At 40.4% G+C, this 24,530-nt stretch overlaps 1 protein-coding gene across 1 annotated transcript in view; it reads left to right on the forward strand.

The window, feature by feature from the left end:
* Positions 1-24,530, forward strand: part of MCTP2 (multiple C2 and transmembrane domain containing 2) — a 193,227-nt gene that overhangs the window by 32,004 nt on the left and 136,693 nt on the right. The window contains exons 4-7 of the mRNA XM_032391275.1: positions 13,769-13,911; positions 14,698-14,774; positions 15,293-15,404; positions 19,274-19,309. Of these exons, the coding sequence (XP_032247166.1) occupies positions 13,769-13,911; positions 14,698-14,774; positions 15,293-15,404; positions 19,274-19,309 (368 nt within the window). The remainder of the gene's footprint in view (positions 1-13,768; positions 13,912-14,697; positions 14,775-15,292; positions 15,405-19,273; positions 19,310-24,530) is intronic.

Below are 24,530 nucleotides of genomic sequence, written 5' to 3' on the forward strand. Positions count from 1 at the left end.
CTTCCTTTATACTCCCCATTTCCTTCCCATTTTTGTTTTTCCTCTTTGGGAGGTTCTACAGGCTGTAATGTTTTTCACCAAAGAAGACACACACCCATTTTGGGTTCTTGATCTAAAACCAGTAACTCTTGGGGGTCTTATCTTTCTAGATTGGTAAAGCACAAGGAGTATGATATGACCAATTTTAAGTCCTTCTACTTCATAATTAGGCTGATGCATAGAATTTAACTTGGACTCAGTTTCCCTTGGAAGGAAATGTGGTCAAGAGGATATTTTGGGGTCTTAAAGCTGGCAGCACTCATGCCAACAACCCTGCTTTCTAGGCCTGGGGTGAGCACCGCTCTGTGACATGGGAAGGCCTCTTATCCTGGGAAGAATGCTCAGCTCAGATCCCATTAAAATCTAGAGCATTAATTCCCGGAAAACAAGAGCCCTTGCAATAGTTTTTCCTTGATGTGAAGGCCCTCGAAGAACACTGTGTTGCTCGTGCCCTCTGGTGGCCACTTTGCAGTGTTGCAAAAGGGAAAGGAAAGTCCTTGGAAGGAGTTTCATTGTAACATGATCAGGGCCCCCAAAAATCACTTTTGCTGGAGGGTTGAGGGTTGATGGTTCTTCTTTTTGATATGAGTTTTAGGTGATGAAAATTCAGGACCCATTCATCTAGCAAACTGCTCGCTCTCTCCTTTTCCAGCACAGGTAGATGGTTGACCTTTGTTTTCTGTGTAGTAACAACTTCATTTGCACATTGCAGGAAGAATATGTTGGATAAGTCATTTTTCTCTTTGGAAAGAATGATTTAGACAAAAGATTTAAGAGGTCCCACTAGTGTGAAAAACCTGCCATGTGATAGGTGTTTAGTATGTTACTGATCTGCTTCCAAAATGTTCAAATGTCTGGTACCTCGGATTTCAGACCTCCTTTCCTTTTGCAATAACCTTGTATTAGAGCTAGAGAGAAACCCATTGTCTTCCTTGCAACTGTAATTGAGGGACACATGGGGTGTTTCTAGTTGTGTACTGAGGAGCAGTCATAGAGCTTCCTGGCAGGTGTGTTCTGAGTGGTGTTAGCCTCCGGACAGCTCTATTGAGCCTGGGCTGGACCCCCGGCAGTCTCTTCCATGTATCCTGCTGTGTCCAACAAAACCTTTTTTTTTTTTTGCTTTTGTGCCATAATGCAGAGTTTTGGTGAATGCGAGTCCTGGACCCTGGGTGCAGACCACCGGGGTTTGGGTGCTAACAGATGCCATCTAGTGACGGTTGTGAGGATTCACCTGGTGTGAATGCTTTCAGGGACACGGGGGATATGGGTGGGGTTGGAGGACACACAGCACACAGTAAAGAGGTATTATTATGACTGTATCTAGTTGTCTTTATTCTTGTTGGTGTTTTATTTTGCATTCTCCCTCTGGGAAGGGAAGGACTCCTGGCATTTCTGCCAGTCTTATAATGACCTTTCTTCCCAGTTTCTTTTACATATCTTTAGCTTTGTCTCTTTTTTGCAATAGATTGTTTCCTCCGCCTACCCCCCACCCCACCCCAGCTCCCCTGCCCCCAAGGGGGGGCAAAGGGTGGTGGTGGTGAAGGGTGTTTTCTGAGACCAATTCCTACTTTCTGTTTCTGCAACAGCAGAAATGAAGGAGAGGCTAGTTTTTAGTGATTGGAATGAGGACTCTATTATGAGTTGATGGTTTTATTTTCCCCATCTTAAATTTAATTCAGAAAATGCCCCTCAAATTTCATAGTGACCAACGTGGGCAGACATGGTATTGTGGACAGCATCCTCCTTGGTCACTCACTGGATTTTTTTTTTTTTTTACTGAATGTACCATACTGAACTGGTATTTAAAGAATCAATTTTACTTTGAGCCAAATAGGATCTGGCTTTAACCTGCTTGATCACTTGCTTTTTTTTTTTTTTTAATCGTATTTTTTCCCGTATGATAAAACTTTCATTTTGAGAAGAAATGAGAAGATGAATATAGTACATCACTCTTTGTTCAATCAATATTCCAGTTTCTTTCAACATTTTTATTATAAGTAAATAACGCAACATGCAAACATTCTTGTGCCTAAATCTTGGTGTACAACTTTCTTATTTTTTGCAAATGCGTTGTGTCCCATAGTCTGAGCATTTCAAGATTCTCATTATAGAATTGCCAGCTCACTCTTGGGAAATATCTCCCTATATTGCTCATCCACCAGTAACATTTACGTGGTGGTCTACTTTCCATTTCTCACCTACACTGTGTATAGATTATCTTTGTTAATTTGATAGAGAAAAAGTATTATATTTGTTTCAATTTTTATTTAGTAATTTTGGTCCCTCAGATGCGTTTGGTTATGAACTATCTGCTTCTCTTTTGTGCAAAGTCTGTTCCAAAGCTGCTCATTCTTCTGTTCCCTAGATATGTTCACATATATATATATATTTTTTTTAAGATTTTATTTATTTGTGAGAGAGAGAATGAGAGACAGAGAGCATGAGAGGGAGGAGGGTCAGAGGGAGAAGCAGACTCCCTGCTGAGCAGGGAGCCCGATGTGGGACTCGATCCCGGGACTCCAGGATCATGACCTGAGCTGAAGGCAGTCGCTTAACCAACTGAGCCACCCAGGCGCCCTCACATATATTTTTCTAATTTGCCATTTGCCTTCTAATTTGTTTATAAAGTTTTGTTGCAAAAATCTTTTCAAGTCTTACAGTCCTAGAGAGTTTCTTCCTTTGTCTTTATACTAAGAAGGGCCTTTCTCTCTTGAAAGGGATACACGTCAACCTATATTTATTCCCTTTGCTGTTCTGTTTGATATTTGTCCTTTATCTCTTTGATCTGTCTCAAGTTTATTTTGCTTTCTGGCTCAGAGTAGGAACTTAGATTTACTTTTTGACAAATGGCTATTTAATTAGCAAGGGCTAAATATTCCTTTCCCTAATGATTTCATTGCCATTTTTAAATTGTGTATTAAAATGCAATACATATTAGGATTGCTTCTTGGATTTCTCTCTGAAGCCTACGGATGAGTTTTTTTTTGTTTGGATGCCAGCACCACACTGGTGTCACTATATCAAAAGATCACAATCACTACTCTTTTGCAAAAATTGGGGTTTGCTTCACATTGGAGTACCTTCTCTGAACACCAGATGGCGGGAGATCACTGGCGTGCTGGGTGGGAGCAACAGAAACACAGCTGGTCAGTGTATGAGGATGCCGTTCAAGAGCGAACGTGAGACTTTCAGAGATGCAGACACCCGTCCTGAATCCCAGGTAGTGGTTGGCTTTTTGCCACTTGCTGGGTGTTGATAGCTTGCCACGCTCCCTTAGCGAGTAAGTGGAGCTGATTTTTGAAACCCGTTTCTGTTGATTCCTTTCCCACTTTGATACATAGCGTATCCTTGGTCGGCGATGTTTGTCCGTTACAGCCTTTAATGTGTTCCCGCAATGGAGCCCTTTCCTCTGGAGATTTCTGTCGTATTTTGTTTTGGGATGCTGTGCTTCCTTACCAGCTTATTAGAAGGTCTTCATACTCTCCCGTTTTATAGAGTCAGTTAAGCTATTCATTATTTCAGGGGGATCCCATCCCAATTCATATCAAGTGCCTTGGACCGAGACCAACATGTTTCTTGTATCTGCTGCATGTAACAAATTGCCTTACACCCAACTGAAGATCGTTGACTTGAACTTAATGTAGCATGTCATCCATTTGGTTGAATGGGGCTTCTCTATAGTGAGTGGTTTTATCAGTTGTTCATTTCTGTATCAGTATAACACGCGCCCTATTGCGTGCTGTGTTTTAAGTAGTTCTGTTTACTTTGTTTCGTTGTGAGGTTGATCTGGTGTGTTCTGCTGCAGGGTATGTGGGTGTTCTATACAGAGAATTAAATTCGAGGGTGTATCAGTGTATTTCTGTACGTCCTGGGATTTACTTGTGATGGAATTGTGGTCTTAGTCCTGTCATGTCATCACACCAACACTAACAACACGCTGAATTTGAGGCAGAGAGCACAGCATGCCAGGGTGAAGGGTGTTATTCCAGAGCCCATCCCCGTGTCAAGGTCACCACAAACCTTAGCAACCCCAAACCACCACGTGCTAGTGCATTCTGGGGATGCAAATTTCCACAAGGCACGCTGTGGCTGGCTTCTCTCTGCCACACGCCGTCAGCCTCTCCGCTGGGAAGACCTGAAGGTTGAGAGTGACTCTCCTGTTGGGAGTGATCATCTGGGGGCTCGAAGGCCCGTTTACACCAAAGTTGGGAACCTGGGATGGCCTGCTGGAGGACAAGGTCTGTTCCACACCGTGAAGCACGGTGCCTCAGGGTTATCACGCTTCTTATATGGCAGCTGAGACTCCTGGGCACGGGGCAGGAGCCTAGCCTTGGAAGGAAGACTGTGTGACTTTCTCCATGCTGCATTGGCTGGAGCCGTCACCCAGATTCGGGGGGACGGGACAGGTGATGCTTTAAAACTGCTCTAGTTATGAAGGCTTTACCCTGCCTTGGATCTGTATCCGAGGCTTGGCTCTGGGAACTCAAGAACTTTCTTCATCTTCAAAACAACAATATAAATAGTGCTATCCCTTCCAGTTTTTGGAGGATTAAATGAGAGCACGCCCGCTGTTAATGTTATTACAAAGCTCCAGTCCTTTGTCTCTTTTCCATGGAGGCTGCTGTCTGTTTCATTAGATTTAAATTGATGCTCAAACAATAGCCTGGGCTGAGGACATTTTTAGGATTTGTATGAAGAGAAGGGAGAATGTTAGGGTATTAATAATGGTGTGTGCTTTGGCAGTGTGCATTTCTGAAGCACCCAGCACTGACCAACATACAGATCTGCTAGGTTGTGTCCTTTGCAGGGACTCTGGGTAGTTACATTCATTGGTCATGTGGTTTACTCTTGTCTTCCTTTTTTCCCTGACCCACTTTATAGTCTCTTTACACGGCTGCATCCTGGTCACTGCCTCCCCTCTCCTTTTTTCTCTCTGTTGTTAGGCCTTTTTCTAACTTTATCTGGGCCCTTCCTTGTTTGATGTTGCAGGGACAGTCATGCATGATGCATGAAGCAGAAGTGCACACCCCTGTGTGCTTTGGATCACCTGATCAACAACACGGGTGCAAACATCTCTCGATGACCCTTTCACCAAAAGCCAATTTGTCCAATAATCTGTTCACCAAATGGCCCATTTACTGATTTACTGAATTCTTCAGTATATTGACAATGTTTTCCTTTAATCCGTATTTATAAACTGGTATGTATAAAGTTATCAGATGAGAACTTTTAAAAACAGCTGAAGGTCGTTGAGTCATATTTGTTAATTGTTTTATGAAGACAGAATGAAAACAGAATTTTAAATATTTAATTTGTCTCAGGCCAAAAAAAAAAAAAAAAAAAAATGGGAGCGACTGGACATGCCATAGTCTAGGCTGCAGAGCCCAGAAAGGGGATGACTGAGGACAGAAAAGGAGAGGATATTAGGGGAAAGACAGCTTGGGGGCAGGGGAAGCCTGGGTGTGGGGTAGGTGGAGCTGAAGGAAGTTTAGGGAGGCCATGGTGCAAGGGGGGAGTCTGAAGGTCCAAGAAGGACCTTACTTCCAACAGCTCTATTATGTTCCATTATTTACTCCATACGGACTTAAAAATAGTAAAAAATAAGTTTTGGTAAAACTGGTAACTTCTGATCATTGCCCACTGTAAGTTAGTCACTGGAAATTGTTTCAGATACTACATTTTGGTAAATTGCTTTACCATTACATTGCAGGGTCCATCCATGGGCAGGTCTTGACCAAAGTGCCATTGGGGTATTATACATGGCAGGCTCCCTTAGAGGAGAGGAGTCCATCATATTCAGGAGAAAACTTCAGGAATAGTTCACCTAAGATGTGCTAAGTGGCAGAACACATAGAGCAAAACACAAAATGGTTGGGTAGGAAACTGTTCTTTTGTGACTGGTAACAAGAGAACAGCTCCAGGAAGCATGCAGCTGCCATTTGCAGAATGATGGGTGAGGGTGATTCTGGGAATAAGCATGTTCCCTTCATTTAATTGTAGTGGATACAATGGGGTTAGGAATTCGGCTAGACTTGAACATAACTGCTATCTTAGGTAATACAAAGTTTGCTCTGCAGAGGAAAAGTTTGTTTCGTCTTTCCCAGGTGGCTGAGGAAGAATGCCCTCTGAATTCCCGTAAACGCCCATTATGGTTTCTGAAGGTCAGTCCAGAATGCAGCACTTGGACAGGACTTGATGTAGAATCTCAGCTTCACGGCTAGGGGGCAGCAGTAGCTGTGCAAAAATCATCACTAGCTGTTTTTCTGGAAATCAGTCCTGGCTCTTATTTAGCCGGCCTCAAAGAAAGTCAGAACTTATGGGTCCCATATAAAAATGGCTCAGGCTTGGTTGTTTTTCTGGCAAGGAGAAAAATTCTAAATATGTGTAATATTGGGAAGACTCTAAGTGTATGCTTATACATAGTTTGATTAGTCACTTATTACTCTTAAGCCGGAGGATAAGAAGGACATCCAATTTATATTTTGCATGTTTCCAAATACTGTTTATACAGAATGAGTTCATCGATGTGTATCTCAGTTTCCCTAAAGACCTGGCAAATAATTATTGGCTTGGATCAACTCTTAAGATCTCCTAACAAGGGGCGCCTGGGTGGCTCAGATGGTTAAGCGTCTGCCTTCGGCTCAGGTCATGATCTCAGGGTCCTGGGATCGAGTCCCGCATCGGGTTCCCTGCTCAGTGCAGAGCCTGCTTCTCCCTCTCCCTCTGCCACTCCCTCTGCTTGTGCTCTTCTGTCTATCTCTCTGTCAAATAAATAAATAAAATCTTTAAAAAAAAAAAAAAATCTCCTAACAAAAGTTATCAGATGTTACAAAATGTGAACTTAATGTAAAAATGTGGAGATAATTTCTTTTCATAAACAAACAACTACTCTGAGAAATGCATTTAATTAGAAAACTTTTCTAGCCTGACAACCTTTCTTTTGAAGAAACTATATGGCTGACATGTTTTTACTTGGCAAATGAGCTTTGCTGATAGCAAATAAGGAGGCTTTTGCCTACAAATATTACTTCTGCATCGATTTTTATTTTGAATTAGGAATGCTAGTTTTTAAAAACCGTATTTTATATATATGCAAATCAGCAAATAAGCTGATTTGTAGAAATATATTTATGGGCACAAAGGGGACTGATATGTTGTTGACTGAAGAAAGCAGGTAAAAATATAATATGAACTGGTTCCTTTTTTTTTTTTTTTTTTAAAGATTTTATTTATTTATTTGATAGAGAGAGACACAGCGAGAGAGGGAACACAAGCAGGGGGAGTGGGAGAGAGAGAAGCAGGCTTCCCGCGGAGCAGGGAGCCTGATGCGGGACTCGATCCCAGGACCCTGGGATCATGACCTGAGCCGAAGGCAGACGCTTAACGACTGAGCCACCCAGGTGCCCCTGAACTGGTTCCTTTTTTAAAATTTTATTTATCAGAGAGAGAGAGAGAGAGTGTGTGGGCACTGGGGGGGGGGGGGTGCAGAGGGAGAGAGAGAATCTCAAGCAGACTCCTTGCTGAGCGCAGAGCCCGATGCGGGGCTCTATCTTACCACCCCGAGATCACAACCTGAGCTGAAACCAAGAGTCAGAAGCTCAACTGACTGAGTCACCCAGGTGCCCTAAAGCTGGTTCCTTTTTGTGAAAAGTGTGTGAGTGTGTGTGTAAAATCTAGGTACATATCACTGTATTACTAGATTGTAGTAATTTTCTTTCTTTTTAGTGCATCTTGAATTTCTGCTGCTATACCGTGGCCGTGAGTTATATTATAAAAAGCAAACAGAAGTTTATAATTAGGGCTTCATTACAGATTTATTTTATTTGCATATTAGATTGATTCTTGAGCCAGTCAGTGTGATATGGTCTGTTCTACTTATCACTTCTGTTGCTTCTGACCATTTTCTCCCCCATAACTCTCTCAGTGCAGTAGTAGATAAATAAAATGCCGAGAGAACAAATATGGTTCTTGATGACTCTCTCCTTATGAGAGATTTGAGTTGTCCTGTGTCCTTCTCACTGAGCTGTCTGTCATTTTCATCAGATTATATTTGCAAAGTGATCTGAAATCCTCAATAAATAACATTAGGACGGTAGGTAGAGTGGTAGCTAGTACTCATGAATACTTAGGGCTATTCAGCTTTTAATACAATCCTTTCTTTCCAGGAAAGCTCAGATTGTTTCAGGGAAATGTTCCCAAACCACCTGGGATCTTGTAAGAAGTATGTAAGGAATTTTCTATTCAATTTCTGCAGAGAAAAGGTGATAGAAATTTCACAACTTTAGAGATGGGAATAGAAGGAACATTACAGAGACAAATTGGTACATGTTATCTTGGATAGGTAAAATAAATGAATATTTAATTAATACTGGATATATTGTTCTGTACTCACCCCTTTTTAAATTAATTGAGTAGTAATACTAAAAATAATAGCAATTGCTGTGGGACTTTCTCAGTAAATGGCTGGAGTCTATTACTGAAGTATATTGGTTCATTCAGTTCTCGAGATAACCCTAAGAAGTTGTATTTTTTTTTTAAGATTTTATTTATTTATTTGAGAGAGAGAGAGAGCATGAGCAGAGGGGAGGGGAAGAGGCAGAAGCAGACCTCAGCTCTTAGCAGGGATCCCGATGTGGGGCTTGATCCCAGGACACTGGGATCATGACCTGAGCCACCTTAGCTGACTGAGCCACCCACGCACCTGAGGTTGGTATATTTTTTATAAACAGGTGAAGATAGTAAGGCATAAGGAAGTGGAATTTTACTAAAGGGAAGTTATGAAAAGGAAACTATGGGATTTTCATCCCCATGCCATCTTATTTCAAATGTCATCCATTCATTGATCACGTATTTTTAATACCTATATCATGCACATTAGGCAAGTTTTGGGCATACATCTTACTTTCTAGAGCTTTGATTTGGTGGAATCTAATATTATGTTCATAGATGCTCCTAGTAAAATGATTTTTATGTTGAAATAATTTTCTGAAATACAGGGTAGAAAAGTTTTGAGCTGTTGGTATTGTTGTTATCTGAACGTTGTTCTTAGCAGAGGTCAGTACTCTGCTCTACACCGAAATTCCAAAGAAGGAAGTAGTAAACAGCTTCTCCCAGTGGGTTTTGATGTCCTAACCCTTTCAGTCCATGGAGCATCCCTCCAGGTGAGGTTCTATGGAGCATGGTCGGTGAAGCCCAGATTGCCTCCTCTTTGGTCCGGGTGCAGCTTCTTGCTTGGCCCCCAGCTCCCTTAGGGTGGCCTTATCTCAACCACAAGCTTTTCTTGCTTTCGTCAGTTTCTTCTGCCTCCTACATTGTAAGTGAATGCCAGATTTATATTTCTAAAACTAGGCTCTGATCATTTTTACTCTCCTGTTCATACTTAAACCTGACTTTGCTTCCCTCCTCACGCTGAAACAATTCCAGATGGACGAAGGACTTACGTGTAATAAATGAAAAACTACAAGATCAGTGGAAGGAAACATAGCTGAGCCAATTTAAAATTCTATAGTAAGAAAATTTCTTCTGGGCAGAATGTCAAACTACAAAGCCATAAATAAAACTTTGGTAAATTTGACTAAATAAAAACAAAACAAAAAAAACTTATTGCAAGAAATAGCTTAAGCATAAACAAATTATGACAAGATTTATAGCCAATGGCTGATTCCATAATTAAAGACTCATTCAAATCCTGAAGCAAATAACCATGAGATCTTAGGAAAATGGGCAAATGATATGATGTGAATTTCCCTGACAAAGAAATACAAACGTAGGTCACTAAAATACGAAAGATCCTAAGCTTTACTCAAAATGTCAAAATTAGAGAAAAATAGAGATTCCATTTTTCCACCTGCTGTTCTTTTAGAGTAAAGGCATATAACATCCAATTTTGGGGAGCATGCAAAGAAACAAGTACAAAACATATACTCTTGGTGGGAATGTAAATTTGACAAACTTTGGAAGAACAGTGTGACAGTGTGTATCCAGACCAGAAAAGGTTTGGATATTCATGTGCCCAGCAGTTCTAAAGTTAAAAATTCCCTCTGAATATACTCATGCACTCCAAGAGAGTCATACAAGAAGACTTATTATAGTATTGTTTGCACTGGTAAAAAAAAAAAAAAAAAAAAAAAAAAAAAAAATTGGAAGTGATGTAAATACCCATTATTTGGTGGCTGGTTACATAAGTAATGATAATTTATGCAGTGGATTATAAAAAACAAACAAACAAACAAAAAACCCTGGTGAAACTGTATTGTTTTAATTGTGAAAGCATGAAGTCCAAGGCATGTAAGATGATTACATTCGAGTTAAAATCATTTCTTGTATTTTTTTTTCCTTTAATAAACCTATGAAACCAGCCCATTTGAAGAATGGGAATGAGGAAAATCTGAGCGAGTAGAGACTGTCCTTGTCATTTCATACCTTCCCGAGACCAGTGCATATTTTATATGTGTGTTAAGAAATTTAAAAAGAAAAAGAACAGAAAACACAAAACTACCCTATGTTTCTTACAGAACAAAATTAAACTCCTTATTTTGTTACTTTAAAGCACTTTGGCCTCTGACTCAAACCTGCCTTTTAAACTTTATTTCTCATTATATTTTTTCCACTTATTTTTCCAGATCGATTGAAATGCTTGCTTGGCACCACACGGATCTTGTCATTTTGGTCTCCTCCCTGCTCCCCCAGCTTCAGTGCTAGTGGCCCCTGCTAAAGAGACCTCAGTCCTTCCCCGCGTGTTCGAGTCCCCCCGTATCTCAACCAGGACCTCCTCTTTCAACCTCCACGGACACCCCAGCTGGAGCTAATCTTTCCCACCTGTGAGCTAGAATCACCCCCGAGTTCAGTTCTGTTTCGACACTCACCTCTTGGGCCTTACGTTGTATTTCTGGTATGTCTGCCACCCACCAGGTGCAGGAGACTGGACTGAAGCAGGCTCTGGGACTGATTGACCTTGGTGACCCCCCCCCCATCGTGCCTAGCACCGAGCCGGGCTCTGAAGTCAGCCGTTAGCGTTTGTGGCATGTGAGCTGTGTCAGCAGGCCTGACAGACCACCGTGTCATTAAGCAAGAGCAGAAGTAAGGATGGCCACACATTGTGGTCACGAGTATAAATCGGTGTAGCATTTTTTGGAGGACCAGCGAACGGCTGTCAGTCGAACCCTTGTGTGTTTGGAGGGCAGCATGGAACTCAGGCCCTGGATGCTTAACACCTTGCTCTCCTAAATCCGAGGTTGTGTGGGACCCCCATCGGGTCCACATGGCAGAACTGGGGGCCACGCCAGGACGCGGGCGCCCGTCTGGCCTCGTAGCTTTTTCTTCTCCTCCCAGAGTGCCACGCTCCCTCTTTCTCCCAAAGAGCCTCATTGTTTGTGAAGCTCCCAGTGAAAAAGGTGAAAGTCCACCCATTCAGGTGTCATCTCATCATTTGTATAATCGGGGAGTTGCATTCCTGAGCCGCCGACCCCTTTTCAGAACCTGCCTAGTTGAGATGTCACTTCCCTGACAGTGAGGCACTTAGGCTCCGAGAGAAAAATCACAATGTGCTCCCCCCCTTGCTCAAATTTTCCCTAACAATTAACGCCACACTAACTTGACACCCTCTTTCCTTGTTTGGCTTTGTAAACCCTGGTCCCCTTTTCTATTAATTCCAGACATTAATATTTTCTTTCACGCAACTGACGCCATTCACCCGTGAAACCGTTTGAACATTATGTAGCTGTCAGGATGCCTGGGGATTACCCAGGATGCTTTGCCTATGAGAAAGTGACACTACCGAGGCCCGGTTTTGAGATGTTTATTTTGAGAGCACGCTGACAAGCATGAAGGCCCGATCCCAGAGTGGCAATTTCATTTAATTAAAGGCCTCTTTTTATTATAGTTTTCCCCCCGCTTTTTTTTTTTTTTTTATATATATATATATATATCAGAATGACGGTTAAAGTCTGGCTTGCCAGAGGTGTTCTCCATGTACTATAAAGGGGAATGGGGGGGGGGGGCAGAAGATTGCTCACTCACTAGTGACTAGGCCACTGAATGGCTGTGAATGCATTCCTTTTTACTGTCCTGTTCAGAGCTGCCAGTGAAAACTGGGCGTGTGTGTGTGTGTGTGTGTGTGTGTCCCAGTCTTTAAAACAGACTGCCGGGGGCTTCCGTCCCTGGGTTGCCAAACTTAAAATGCGAGAGTCGAATACGTGTGTTTGTATGCGTGTGGTTTCATTTCTCCGTCTCAGAGTTGGAAGTCTTGCAATACCGGAAGGCTACCACCCAGATTATACCTTGGGTAATCTATGAAGGCTTCTAAACAATGTATATTATCTTGCTTTCTAGGGAAATCTCTTTCTGTTGGAATAATTGGGGAGGTATTGCATTTGTGTTCAGTCATTTTTAATATGGCAGCTAAATAGAAACCACCCCCCCCCCCCCCAAAAAAAGGAGCTAATGAAAATAAAAGCCTAAGGTAATGAAGGACAGGTATTAATGATTTGGTAAAAGTTCGCAACAGAGTAGCATAATTAATTTTTGAGATAATATCTTCGACTCTTTTGGCTTGACTTTAAAGCAGGAATTCATGTCCATAAATATATGGGACCTGTGTTGGGCACCGTCCGCGGCACCTGGGATATGTATCAGGGAATATAGGTTGGTCTTTGTGCACTTATTCATGATTGTCTGTTTCGCGGTCAATTATAATATCCTAACTCCTCAAATTAGATTTTTTTCTTTCTTTGTGGCATTATCAGCTGGCCTCCAGTTCTCCCCTCACTGATGGTGCCTTCTTTCTTCACCATTCACTGGGTATTAATTCACAAGTATGTCCCAAGTATGATGGCGTACTTACAGCCATGCGACAGACATGCACAACACAGAATTCACGGTTTATGTTTACGGCCTCCCCCCCACCCCACCCCAAACTGATCTGGAAGTGGGGAGGAGGGTTCGTCATCAGCCCTTCTTTCTGCTTTGGATAGCGTAGCTGGAGGGACATTATTCTTTCTTTTTGGCGTCTGTTTCAAAGCTCCCTGGGAGGAGCTGGGCGGGTCAGGGGTGTCGGCCCTGAGGCCAGCTGAGGGCCTGGCTGGTGTGGGTGGCGTTCAGCCGGCCAGGGCGAGACAATGTTCTCTGGCTTTCCTGCAGGTGCAGCAGACAGCAAAGAATGGCAACTTTGTCAGTTTAATCTGTATGCCCCCAGTTCTTGTCTTCGTCCTGTGGCCCCATCTTTTGAACCAGTGGTTTCAGAGATTGATTTATTTATTATGATTATATTCGAAAGTACAGAGTTCTGTTGAGTCAGCCATCTGGCCAAGTGTTTGAAAATGGTTTCTTTCCCTTTTCACGGACTTGCTGCCCTTCTTGGGAGGGGTGGGTTTCTCCCAGGACTCCTGACACCGTCGGCTGGTGCCGGTGGATTTTGTTTCTGGAATTTTTGTGGGTAGTATAGTGATGACATACCCAGAAGGAAACCAAACAGAAAAAGCTCAAGGAGCCCATTTGTATTCTACCACGAAAGGCAAAGAAGAATCAGTCATTTACCCCAAATTGTTTCATTTTTCTCTCCTCTCCACCTCTGGGGCCTTCAATCCCTGCACAGGGAGACATTTGTCCTGGGTGTGCTCAGTGAAATTCTTTGAGCCAGGGCAGTGTGGAAAGAATCTTTACTTAATGGAGATCCTGGGCTTTAACATATATTTTTAAAACCTGTCTTGCTCTCTTTTCTTTTCTTTTAAAGGCACAAGCGATCCCTATGTGAAATTTAAGCTGAATGGGAAGACGCTGTACAAAAGTAAAGTCATATATAAGAACTTGAACCCAGTTTGGGATGAGATAGTTGTACTTCCAATTCAAAGCCTTGATCAAAAGCTCCGTGTGAAGGTAATCACAGATGGCTTTCAAATCTGCTCTTTGGTTTAAAACGTTGATTTCTCAGCAATCTTTGCCCCCTTAAAAAGACAATGTCCCCAAATTCTTTTATTATTATTAAGCTCTGGGTGAAAAATATTAGTGTGGAAGGGATTATTTAAACCCTTTGTTGAAACTGTATGTTTTTCTCAGATCAGTGGTATATACTCCACAGAAAATCAGAGTGAAAATAATATCTTCATTGATTGTATTTAAACTTACTGCACATGGAAGAATTATTACAGCCGGTGTAGTGGCGACAAGTAGGGAAGCCTTTCTCATTAGGAATAACTTTATACTTAATAGAGCTTTAAGCTACTGGTTGTAAGCATCAGTTGCTCTAACATCTGGGTTAAAACTGCATGAGTTGAGTGCAGGATGGGATTGCTATAGAATATTTAGCAAATTTCTATTTAATTGGCAGATCTGCTCACCGTGGAAAATACTAAATTTTAATGAGAGACCATTTAAACTACAGAGAGCGGTCCATTGTGCATTAACATTTTAATGCATATGAATACTGCCTTAAGAGTATTTTCTGCTGTTGTTTTGGCTGTGGTAGGCAAAATGGGCAAGTCTGAATAATCTTTGTTCTCACCATCGGCTTGGCCTAATTCCTCCTTAACTGTACTATGCAAATTATTTTTTAGACCTAGGAGACTGAATTCAAAATTCCCAGCCTATTGCATTTATTAATAGTTTGATAAATGCAGTTGGTTTACCTTATTAATGTGTTACTGGCCTCTTCCCTCTTTGTAGGTGTATGATCGAGATTTAACTACATCTGATTTCATGGGTTCTGCATTTGTCATTCTCAGAGATCTTGAGCTTAACAGGTACTGTATTTTTACCTTCTAATTGTAATTTTGAAGTTTAGAGGGAACTCAAGATAACGTTAAATGACATTTGTTTAGATTAAATGACAAAAAAAAATCTGAATAAATGAAAGCGTGCTTTAAAATGTGAATTTTTCTATGATTTTAGCTCTTCTCTCCCAAACCTATGAGTCGGATATTAAATCTTCCACAGTGTGTTCTGAAATGTGTATTGGATTTTGAACTGTTAATATTCAGGTTCATTAACCTACCTAACCTAAAAATAAAACAAGTATTTAAATTTTATTTGGGCAGTAAGAGAAAAGAATCCATTAACCAACTGTTGAATTAGGCAATGCCAAACAGTTCCCCTACTCTGAAGATGGTTGGGTTATTTTTACTGAATTTGGTGCTTTTTAAAACTCGTGTCTCACTCCTATGCAGAGGTAGGAGACTTTTTCTGTAAGCTCTCGATGCATTATAAGACTATCTAGTACTGCCCATAAGTGCTAATGTTATTTGTTGCATTTTGCTTGTAGAACGACTGAACATATTTTAAAATTGGAAGACCCAAACAGTTTAGAAGAGGATATGGGGGTGATTGTATTAAATTTGAGCCTAGTAGTAAAATACGGTGATTTCAAGAGACACGTAAGTATGACCCTTTGTTCTTTTCAAAATTCTTCACTGCAATTGTCCTTTGATAACTGGGTTACCAGATGGCTGGCATTTTTTGTAATTATTTTTGGAGGGAAACAAACAATTGTATCAAGATGTAGAGTACGTATCTGTGGTTCTATGCATCCTTTCTTTTGGAACTCTGGAAAGAAAATTCTTTAAGGAATGATCTCTACTTTGGCTAGGGATGTGGATGTTGCTATTATTAAAATGCATATGCTTTTCCTAAGTGGTAAGGTTTCCATTAATTATTTTCTTAAGTACTGGATGACTTAGACATTATTAAGTTATGCAAAGCAGTTCCTGGGATTTAATTATTACATTGTAAATTATTAAGGTGATCAAATACATATTTGTAGCATTCCAGTTTGTTTTCTTTTAGCTATCACATTTTCTGTTGAGAGTACTTTCGGGAAGATATAAATTTTTATATCCTCTGATCTATTATTACATGGATGTTTCTAGTTAATGCATGGCCTATTGAAGATCTCTCTAACACCAGCAAAGCATTGGATTTTATGACGATTTGACTGGGACTGTGTTCTTATGAGCAAATATGTGACTACATATCATAATCTAATTTTATATGCAGGGGTCAGACCTTATAATTCCAAGAATTAAAATAAGAACAAAAAGCATCTTTGATAATAACTTATTTGAAAGGTGTTTCAAAAGCCAACTAAAATACCGACTTGGAAAAGGACTAGAATATGTTCAAATTTAAGCATGTTTAGACTCTGGTATGAAAATCTGAAGCCTGTTTGTAAATTAGGCCTCTAGGAGTACTTCTCGAATTGAGTCAGTGGGGTCGATGAGGAGAATATTCTTCATTTTGCTATCACCTTTGCTTTTAGTTGTAATTTATTTTCATGGTGAAAATCAAGACTAATTTACTAGTAAACTCACAGAAAATAAAAGAAAGGAATAGCAAAGCTGTACAGTGATTTTTCAGTTGCCAGAAAGTCAACTCAATCGTTGCTATTTTTAATTTGAATTCTTTACTTATGAGCATTTACTTGACAGTAACTGGGAAGAAACCTTCCCATTTATTAATTTTTTTAAAGAAATAGTCCTTTTGAAACTGGAAACCTTAATAAAGCTGATGTTGTGATGTTAAAGTATCTTAAATTGATGTTGAAAATAAACTTTGTTTTTTTTTCCCTATCCAACATAGTGAAGGAAGGTTTTCTTTTGCTTCTCTCAGCCTTGACAGTATTGCTGTTAGGTTCAGTGTCAGTGTGTGTAGTAGGTGATTGGTTCCTTGATCTGGACGCCACGCTGAAATAACATGCAATGTAAATAAGTATCATTGGCCCCATCATTGAGCAATTGCTGGCTAATATGTTCTGAAAATTTTCTTACATATTTAAGTGGGGCTTGGAAAGTTGGATAATTTCTCATGAAGATAGCTGCCTATGTATTCCTGTTGTGAATGTTTCTCTAGTATATTGGATTATGTCTAGCGGTCATAGGGCCCTTAAAATGTATTTAAATATTGCCAAAATTTGGAGTAATGCCATTTTAGTTAAAATATATTTCAGATTGCAGAGATATTAATACTAGATGCTGCCTGAATTTGCTTTTGTAAAGAAAAACTTTTCAGAATCCTGAAAGGAGCCACACTTGTCATCTTACTGAGTTTGGCCCTTTTTTCCTTTGACCCCTCCTCACCCCCACCTCTTTTCAAGAGTTTGCCAGACTGTGTATCTGCCTGCTTCTGCACTTTCTCGTTTTCTTTGTTCTTTGCTTGTCTGATAGAGGTCTAGGGTACAATATATTTCTTGTACATATATTTTATGGGGCATTATAATATAGAGAACCCTGCTCTCATTTGTTTTGATCAGTAGTTTTAGTTTTCTGTTTATGTACTTGATCAAAGTATCCCCAAGCAAGGAATCATCTATCCCGGGCCGTGTGTGGTTATTCAACTTACACAGTGCGTGTGGGGGGCCTTTGGGGATATCAGAAAACATTTGTTCTTTTCACTAAGTGAATATTTAAAGACATCCTTATGTGGGGTTTTTAAATGGCGATAACTAACACTCAAGACTGGAAAGTTAAGAGATCATTCGATTGGGAATCACTTGTTTGTAAATTTCCATCCTGGCAGTCTTTGTCACTTGAGAACCAGACTGACAAAAATCTGAACACAAGCAGAATGTCAGTGAACTCACCCTTACGTCCAGGGATTGAAGTGTATATAGACATGGTAGAGTCGGAAGGCGGGTGCTGGGTGGAAGGCTGACAAACCCACCATCTGTTTCTCTTTCTTGGGTTGTAGTTGGAATTGTGGGCTCGGTCATCAGACGGCCTGGATTTGAATCCCAGCTCTGCTACTTTCATGCTTTGAGAAGTTAAGTGGACTTCTCAGTGTGATCAGGTCACATTCACAGAGTTACTTAACCTCTCTCAACTACAATTTTCTCACGTGTGAAATGGAGATTAAAAAAGTGTTTTACAGGATTGTGAAGATGGAGATTATCAAATATAGTGTTTGGCATGGGGTAGGCTGTCAATATATGGTAGCTCTTAGTAGTGTAGTAAGCAGACAGGGATATTTATTTTCCATTAATTTCCTTATCTATTTTGTTTATCTTTTATGATTGTTAAAAAAAAAATGAGTCATATGTCAGAGAGCCCTAAATAGACAGGTGTACCTCTAAGATGGTAATTAATTTTGGTGGTTGTTTGGGTGAAAATATTTGTCAGTATGATGTTGGGAAAATAGAAAAAGAACTGATTTTAATACCCAGGTTGTAACTTCTATAACTCCCCAGCACATGCTAAATGTTGGAGCTCACAGTTTCACCAGGGGAGGTGTTTTTAATAAAGAGTATGTTCAAGTCATTTCTGTACAGTGTTTTAGTTGCTGGTCACTGGAATGTAAGTGCATTTTCCCCAAAGACTGTTTATTTTCTGGTTTCTAATTGATTGCGAAGACGTATTGGCAAAGTGGATAGGTCATTTGCCTAAAGGTATTTTTTCCTTAAGCATAATAGTAAATGTGGTCTGCTCGATTAGATTCATAATTGCGCTGTAATCTCCCAAATTTATCCAAGTTTTAACAACCAGTTAGCTGGTTAACCAGCCAGAGTAGAGCTTCACAGTCCTGGACGGTGACAGGGGTAATGAGAGGATTTTGCTAGGAAAGAATTTTAATTGTAGACGAAATTCAGCAGTCTTAGCATGACAAATGAGAGATTAGAAGAGAACAGTGGTGAAGTTACTTACTGTTCAGAAAATTTGTTCTTCCCTCCCTTGGTGCTGTATTAGCCTATTTTTCTTAATTGTTCAGGAACAGCTCGGATTTTTTCCTCCTGTTATCTTAAAGATTGAGATTTGATCATTGGGGGTAAATGGAATGATTTTTTTTTTTTTTTAGTATCTAAAAGCATGGAAGCCTAAGCATGCACTAACATTGTCCATGAACTTCTTAAATATTTTTAGAATACTATCTAAATACTTCAAGTAGGAGAAATCTGCCTTTGCAATTTGCTTTTAGACATGAAATTATAGAGCTTTAAGGCAATTAAAAGCATTTTAAGGGTCAAGAGCCTTCTCATACTAAGAACTGGTACTTCTAAAGATTGAGCAGTATTCACATTTCCTGTCTTCTTCTTATTGAATACTAGGAAAAAATGATGTCACACAACCACAGAAATGTGATTTTTCTGTTTCCATTTTCTTGCTCAAATGTGTTTTCTCTGTAACCTCAGAACTTGGGTGTTAGTTGTTTGAATAGAGTGTGCGCCATCTGACTAATAATGGAATTATGTTATTAATGATTCTATTTCTCTCTTTCCTTTTGCCATTTTTCACCATCCAATGGGCTCAATCTCCAGCGTTGGTCAAATCGGAAACGATTGAGTACCAGCAAGGTAAATATACTTGTCTTTTTCTTTATGTCATTTGGGGAAAAGTTCATCTTTGTTGCAAACACAGATGTGCACTTGATTGGTATTATCCAACCTTTATACATAGTAACAGCATTCTCTTCTTCTCACTGTTGCTGCAAATAAGAAGGAAACAACCTCCCTTTTAAATTTCATTTAATTAAGGGCATAGCCAGATGTTGGAACTTATACATGTTTTCGTGGTGACATTTTATATGTACCAGGCATGTTAGAATGTTACACTTCATTAAGCCTGGATTATTTGGAGTTTAGTGCTTTTAGAATTCGTCCTTTAGGAAGTTATATACCACTAGATGGAAACTAGCTTTGGTGTTGTAGGGGCAATGAAAAGATTAATGGAGAGGAGTATGTGGTATATTTTACAAATCTCTCTTCTATTAGTCTTATTTTACCATTTGTTACCTTTGTTGCGGAGAGTTTTCTTGAAAGATTTCTTCATGAAGTACCAGTGATTTTTTTTTTTTTTTTTTTTACATTGCTAGTATCTTTTTAAGCAATTATAAACTGTTGTCCAATTTGTAAAAGCTCTCTGTGTACAAGGTAAGAAAGCATTGTTAATCTGTCTGGTTATTAAATTAGTACGTCGTGAGTGACTACATGTCAAAATTGGTGGGAACATGAACAAAACCAAAAAAGTATTCATACCTTAGTTTCACTGCTCTGCTACTTTTTAAAGAGAAAGAACCAACATGGAGGTTACCGTGATGTGTGTGTGTGTGTGTGTGTGTGTGTGTGTGTGTGTGTATTTGGCAGATATCCCTGCAGTCCTTGTATATACATTGACACACACACTTAAATGCACAGATGCATGCCCACTCTCATTTCTAACCTCATGGTACTTCAGGTGTTTACTTCTCTGTAAAATAAGGCAATTGAAACAAAGGCTTTGTGAGTTTGTAAAAGTGTGTGTTTGTGTGTGTGTGTGTGTGTGTGTGTGTGAAAGAGAGAGAGAGACAGAATTGTCCCCTGACTAGCACTAGTCATTTGGGAAGAAAGACAAACTTTCCAAACCTTTTTTAAAATCCAAAGGAATCAAAGCCCAGCTCTTAATAAAATGTATATCCTTTGCATTTTATATACTCTAAAAATGACGACAATAAGTTGTTTTATTAACCAGTTCACTTGGTTTACAAGACTGATTTTTGTGGGGTTTTTTTTGGTTTTGTTTTTTTTTTAGAAATAAAATTTAGAGAACATTAATAACGTGAAGCTGTCTCAAAAATTCCTCCAACTTTTGTCTTATTCCTTTATAGTCACTAGAGGGTAGAAGAACATCATTTCTTGCCACAGAAGGGAGCCCCGCTCTTGCTCTCCCATATTAAGAGCTTCTGTAACCATCTGAAGCAGTAAAGTTTCCCGGCATGCTTTGGACAAGCCTGACAAAGCAGTATTTTCTCGTTTATTGATTCTACTGCTGCACTAAAACACTGGTACCGTACATCAATAACCATCTTTAGTTAGGGAGCTCCGGCCTGTGGAAGAGCTCTGGCAGTTTGTGGGAGAACATAAAGGCTAGAAAGAAAAATTGTGAGCTTGGGGAATATTGGAGTCTAGGGAGGACAGGAGAGGTTATGGGAGAATGACCAAAGGAATGAGGAGGGAGAGAAGAAATGTTGACGGCCTGGATAAAGATATCACAAATACGAAAGGCGCAGAGGATCCTGGAGAGCAGTATTTATATCTGTACTGCAGACTTGTGTCTTACCACCGAGCTGCTGTGTTCTTTTTTCCCCTCTTGCGGTCATTTCCAGAATTTTGACTTCAGTGTGCTGGGCTCAGAGACTTAATAAATGCCCAGACTTGGGGCCTGTGTTTAATAAAACCTTCAATGAGTAGAGCTCATTGAATGCCACTCATGATCTTACATGAGAGATGCAGTTTATATGTTGGTGAAGAATTTCAGTTGTTAGGTTGACTTTTTGCTACTTAGAGTTGGCAGTTTTTGCGGAGGAAGTGAGGGAGCTTCTAATTTGACTTATGAAAATGAGTCCCATGGAAAATCTGTAGGCGCGATGATTAACCCTCCGTAAAAGTAGTTAAAATACCCTGATCGACCTGTCTTGGTATTTTTTAAACTGTAAGCTTCTTTTTTTTTTTTTAAGGCTTTCCATATTATATTTAAAAATGAGGCAACAGAAGTTTGACATAGAGAAGATTACTACGCTATGAGTATCTAAAATTTTACTAGTCCTAAGTAATATATTCTCTGTAAAATGTCATTGACTTTTTCACCTCAATCTTAGTCTTTTAATGGCTTAACTTTATTTGGGTAATTGCCTCTTAAACCCCATAAGTTTATAATTTTGCACCATCCAAAGGGGCCCAGAATGGCAGACTCTCTTCTAAAGTGTTTTCTTACTCCATTGACCTTGACCGTAATGTAGTAAATACGTAGAGATTGCCTTTAAAAAAAGTAGGTTTTGGTTTCACCCAGAGCCTCTGTTTACCTTCTGATGAGCATTTTAACATGAGAATTGAGAACTTGATTTAACAGGGCCTGAATCAGATAAATAGCTCTTTTTAGCTATTTATTATACATAATCTTTTCTGTGAGTAGACCTGTTTCCAAATCTTACTCTCTTTCTAATGCATTTAACACTTAGAGAAAATTAACAGCAGTGGCTTCTCTAATATCAGATAGTTTAATGGGGAAAAAAAAAAAACCCGACAATGATAAAAGATGGAATTGAGAAATCACTGATTGTATTTAGAAATCTGCACCCACACCCACACCCTTCCCCTGTGCTTTCTTTGGGTCTTTGCTGGTCCTGTGGCTGATCACAATTCCCCTTTCCTAGAATTTCCTTTATTGTACATGCATTTGTCCTGCGATAAATAACGATTTTTTACATAGCCCCTCTTTTGACCACTGGTTTATACTGGGTATACCAGTAATCCGAAGTAAGAGACTTGACCTGTACCAACTCTATGAAATTAGTTGACTAGTGGTGCCAGTCTTTGGGCTCTTCAGCTTCATATTCTTCTATCTTTGTTCCTGTCTGTTATTACAGAGGCTGATAACCACAGGATATGTTTTCTAGGTTCCCCTGTCAGGTGGTCTCCAGCTGGCTTTATACCATGAGAGGAATTGGTAGGATACTACCGGGTAGGAAAATTTCTAGGGTATATCTCCCTTTTCCCTCTGTTTCATGTGGTGTCTGGACATGGACAGTATTTTGCATTTTCCCTTAGACCTGCCATGGTTTCAGCTTCTACCAGGTGAGTCTGACCCTAGTCCAGGGCTTGCAAAACCTCGCCCAAGGGCACAAATCCAGCCCTATGTCTGCGTTTGCAAGTAATGTTGCAACACAGCGGTACCCATCTGGGTAAGCATTGTCTCTACCTGGCAGCTGCAGAGTACTGTAGTTGGGGCAGAGACCTAACAGCCTGAAGCCTGAATACTTACTCTCTGGACTTTGGCAGGGAAAATTTGAACTACCCCCCCCCCCCCCGCTCCAGCCCCAGAGTGTTAGGGAGGGCTTCATTCTGTTGCCTACCTTAGGTTTTCTTAGCCCTGTCTGTTTGGTCTCTCAAGCATCCTATACCTGTGAGACCAGTTCTCTGCATTATATCCCCTCTATTTTCAGTACCCATTGTGGTTCTCTTTTCCCGTATATTCTGATGCAACCTATAGGGGCTAAGCCTTTGCTATTGGCTTTTTTTGGATACTTTTAAAGTTGCCATTACTTTGTAAGAATCATGAATCACAGGATAAGTATTCTGCATGAATTTGGGTTATACCCTCTCTGTTTTCCTTTGAGTTTATTCCTTTTGCTCTATCTGTCCCTCTGTTTCTGTCTGACATCTAAGACTTATGGAAAGCAGTCTATAAATCTATAGAACTATCTCTATAGCTATCCATATATCTAATCTCATCTACCTAATTTATTTGTCTATATATCTGTCTGTATCTTTTTAACCTAATTTATTGTCTGTCTATATGTCTGTCTGTCTATCTATCTATCATCTGTCTCGAATTCGTACTGCATGGGCCCAAAGCTGAATCTCTTAACCCCGATGTCTCTGCTGCCTTATTATGAAGTCTAGGTCAGCATTACCCTGGGCAGAAAGACCTCTAGGGGCTTTCCTCATTTCTGGGGGTCTCAGTCATGTTCAGGTAAGGCCATGAATCTGTTGGCACTCTCCAATCTCATGTGCTCTCCGGACCAGAAAAGCAGAGCCACTGCCTCGCGAAAGTTTTCATCAAATGTTTCCTCTCAATGATATAAGAGTCCACTTTGGCCCAAATCCTGTCACTGAGCACATACTAGCTTGGCCAGAATACTGTCCTGAGGATTCAGAGATGAACTGGACTTGGCCATTGTGATTGCTGAGTCAGTGGGAGACAAGAGAGTAGGGAGGTAGGAGTATTTGGAGGACATGGTTAGACCCTAAGCTAGCCTTGCAGGTGGGCTGAAAGCTGGGGACAGAGAAAGACTGCAGTGAATCTTCCCAAATGAGAGGGAGGAAGAAGTGAATTGAGATACAACCATATAAAATAATGTCGTCCATGGCAAGTGCTCCAAAGCATTTATTATCAGGCTTCAACCAATTGGGTTTTCAAAGTGGAGCCCCTGGGACCAGCAGCATCAGCATCACCTGGAAATTGTTAGAAATGTGAATTCGTGACCCACCCCACCATCCCAACATTTCGGACCTCTTGAATTGATCTCTGTGGTTGGAGCTCAGCAATCTTTTAGCAAGCCTTGCAGGTGATTCTGAAGCAGGTTCAAGTTTGAGAACCGCTGGTGTGGACTTGGGTCTGTGCTGGGGTGTTCGAAGAGCAGGAGACAAAGCTAGAAGCTAGAAGACAAAGCTGCTAAGTCTTAGGTAGTGGTGGGATTAGGATGAAGCGAGAGCAGTGTCCAGAGCGCAAAACATCCTACAGGTGCTCAGGGGCCAGCCCTGCCCATTGCAGAAGCCTGAGAGTGAGTACTTTGCTTGCTCCACTGTATAGGGAGGTAGGGCAGGTCCTGGATAGGGATGCCCTTGAAGTACTGTACCTGAAGGAGAGACATAGAAACGTGCAACACAGAAGGGAATCCAGAAATACTGCATACTGGGTGTTACTACATATGAGCACAGCATTTAACTTTGAACTTCTAGGGGTTAGGGTGAAAAAGAAAATCTTGTTGAATCATGTAGCCTTCATTTTTTTTCTTTTTTTTTTTGCATTTTAGGTTTT

The sequence above is a fragment of the Phoca vitulina genome, unplaced genomic scaffold (genome assembly GCF_004348235.1).
Source record: "Phoca vitulina isolate PV1807 unplaced genomic scaffold, GSC_HSeal_1.0 scaffold61, whole genome shotgun sequence".
NCBI classification, from domain to species: domain Eukaryota; kingdom Metazoa; phylum Chordata; class Mammalia; order Carnivora; family Phocidae; genus Phoca; species Phoca vitulina.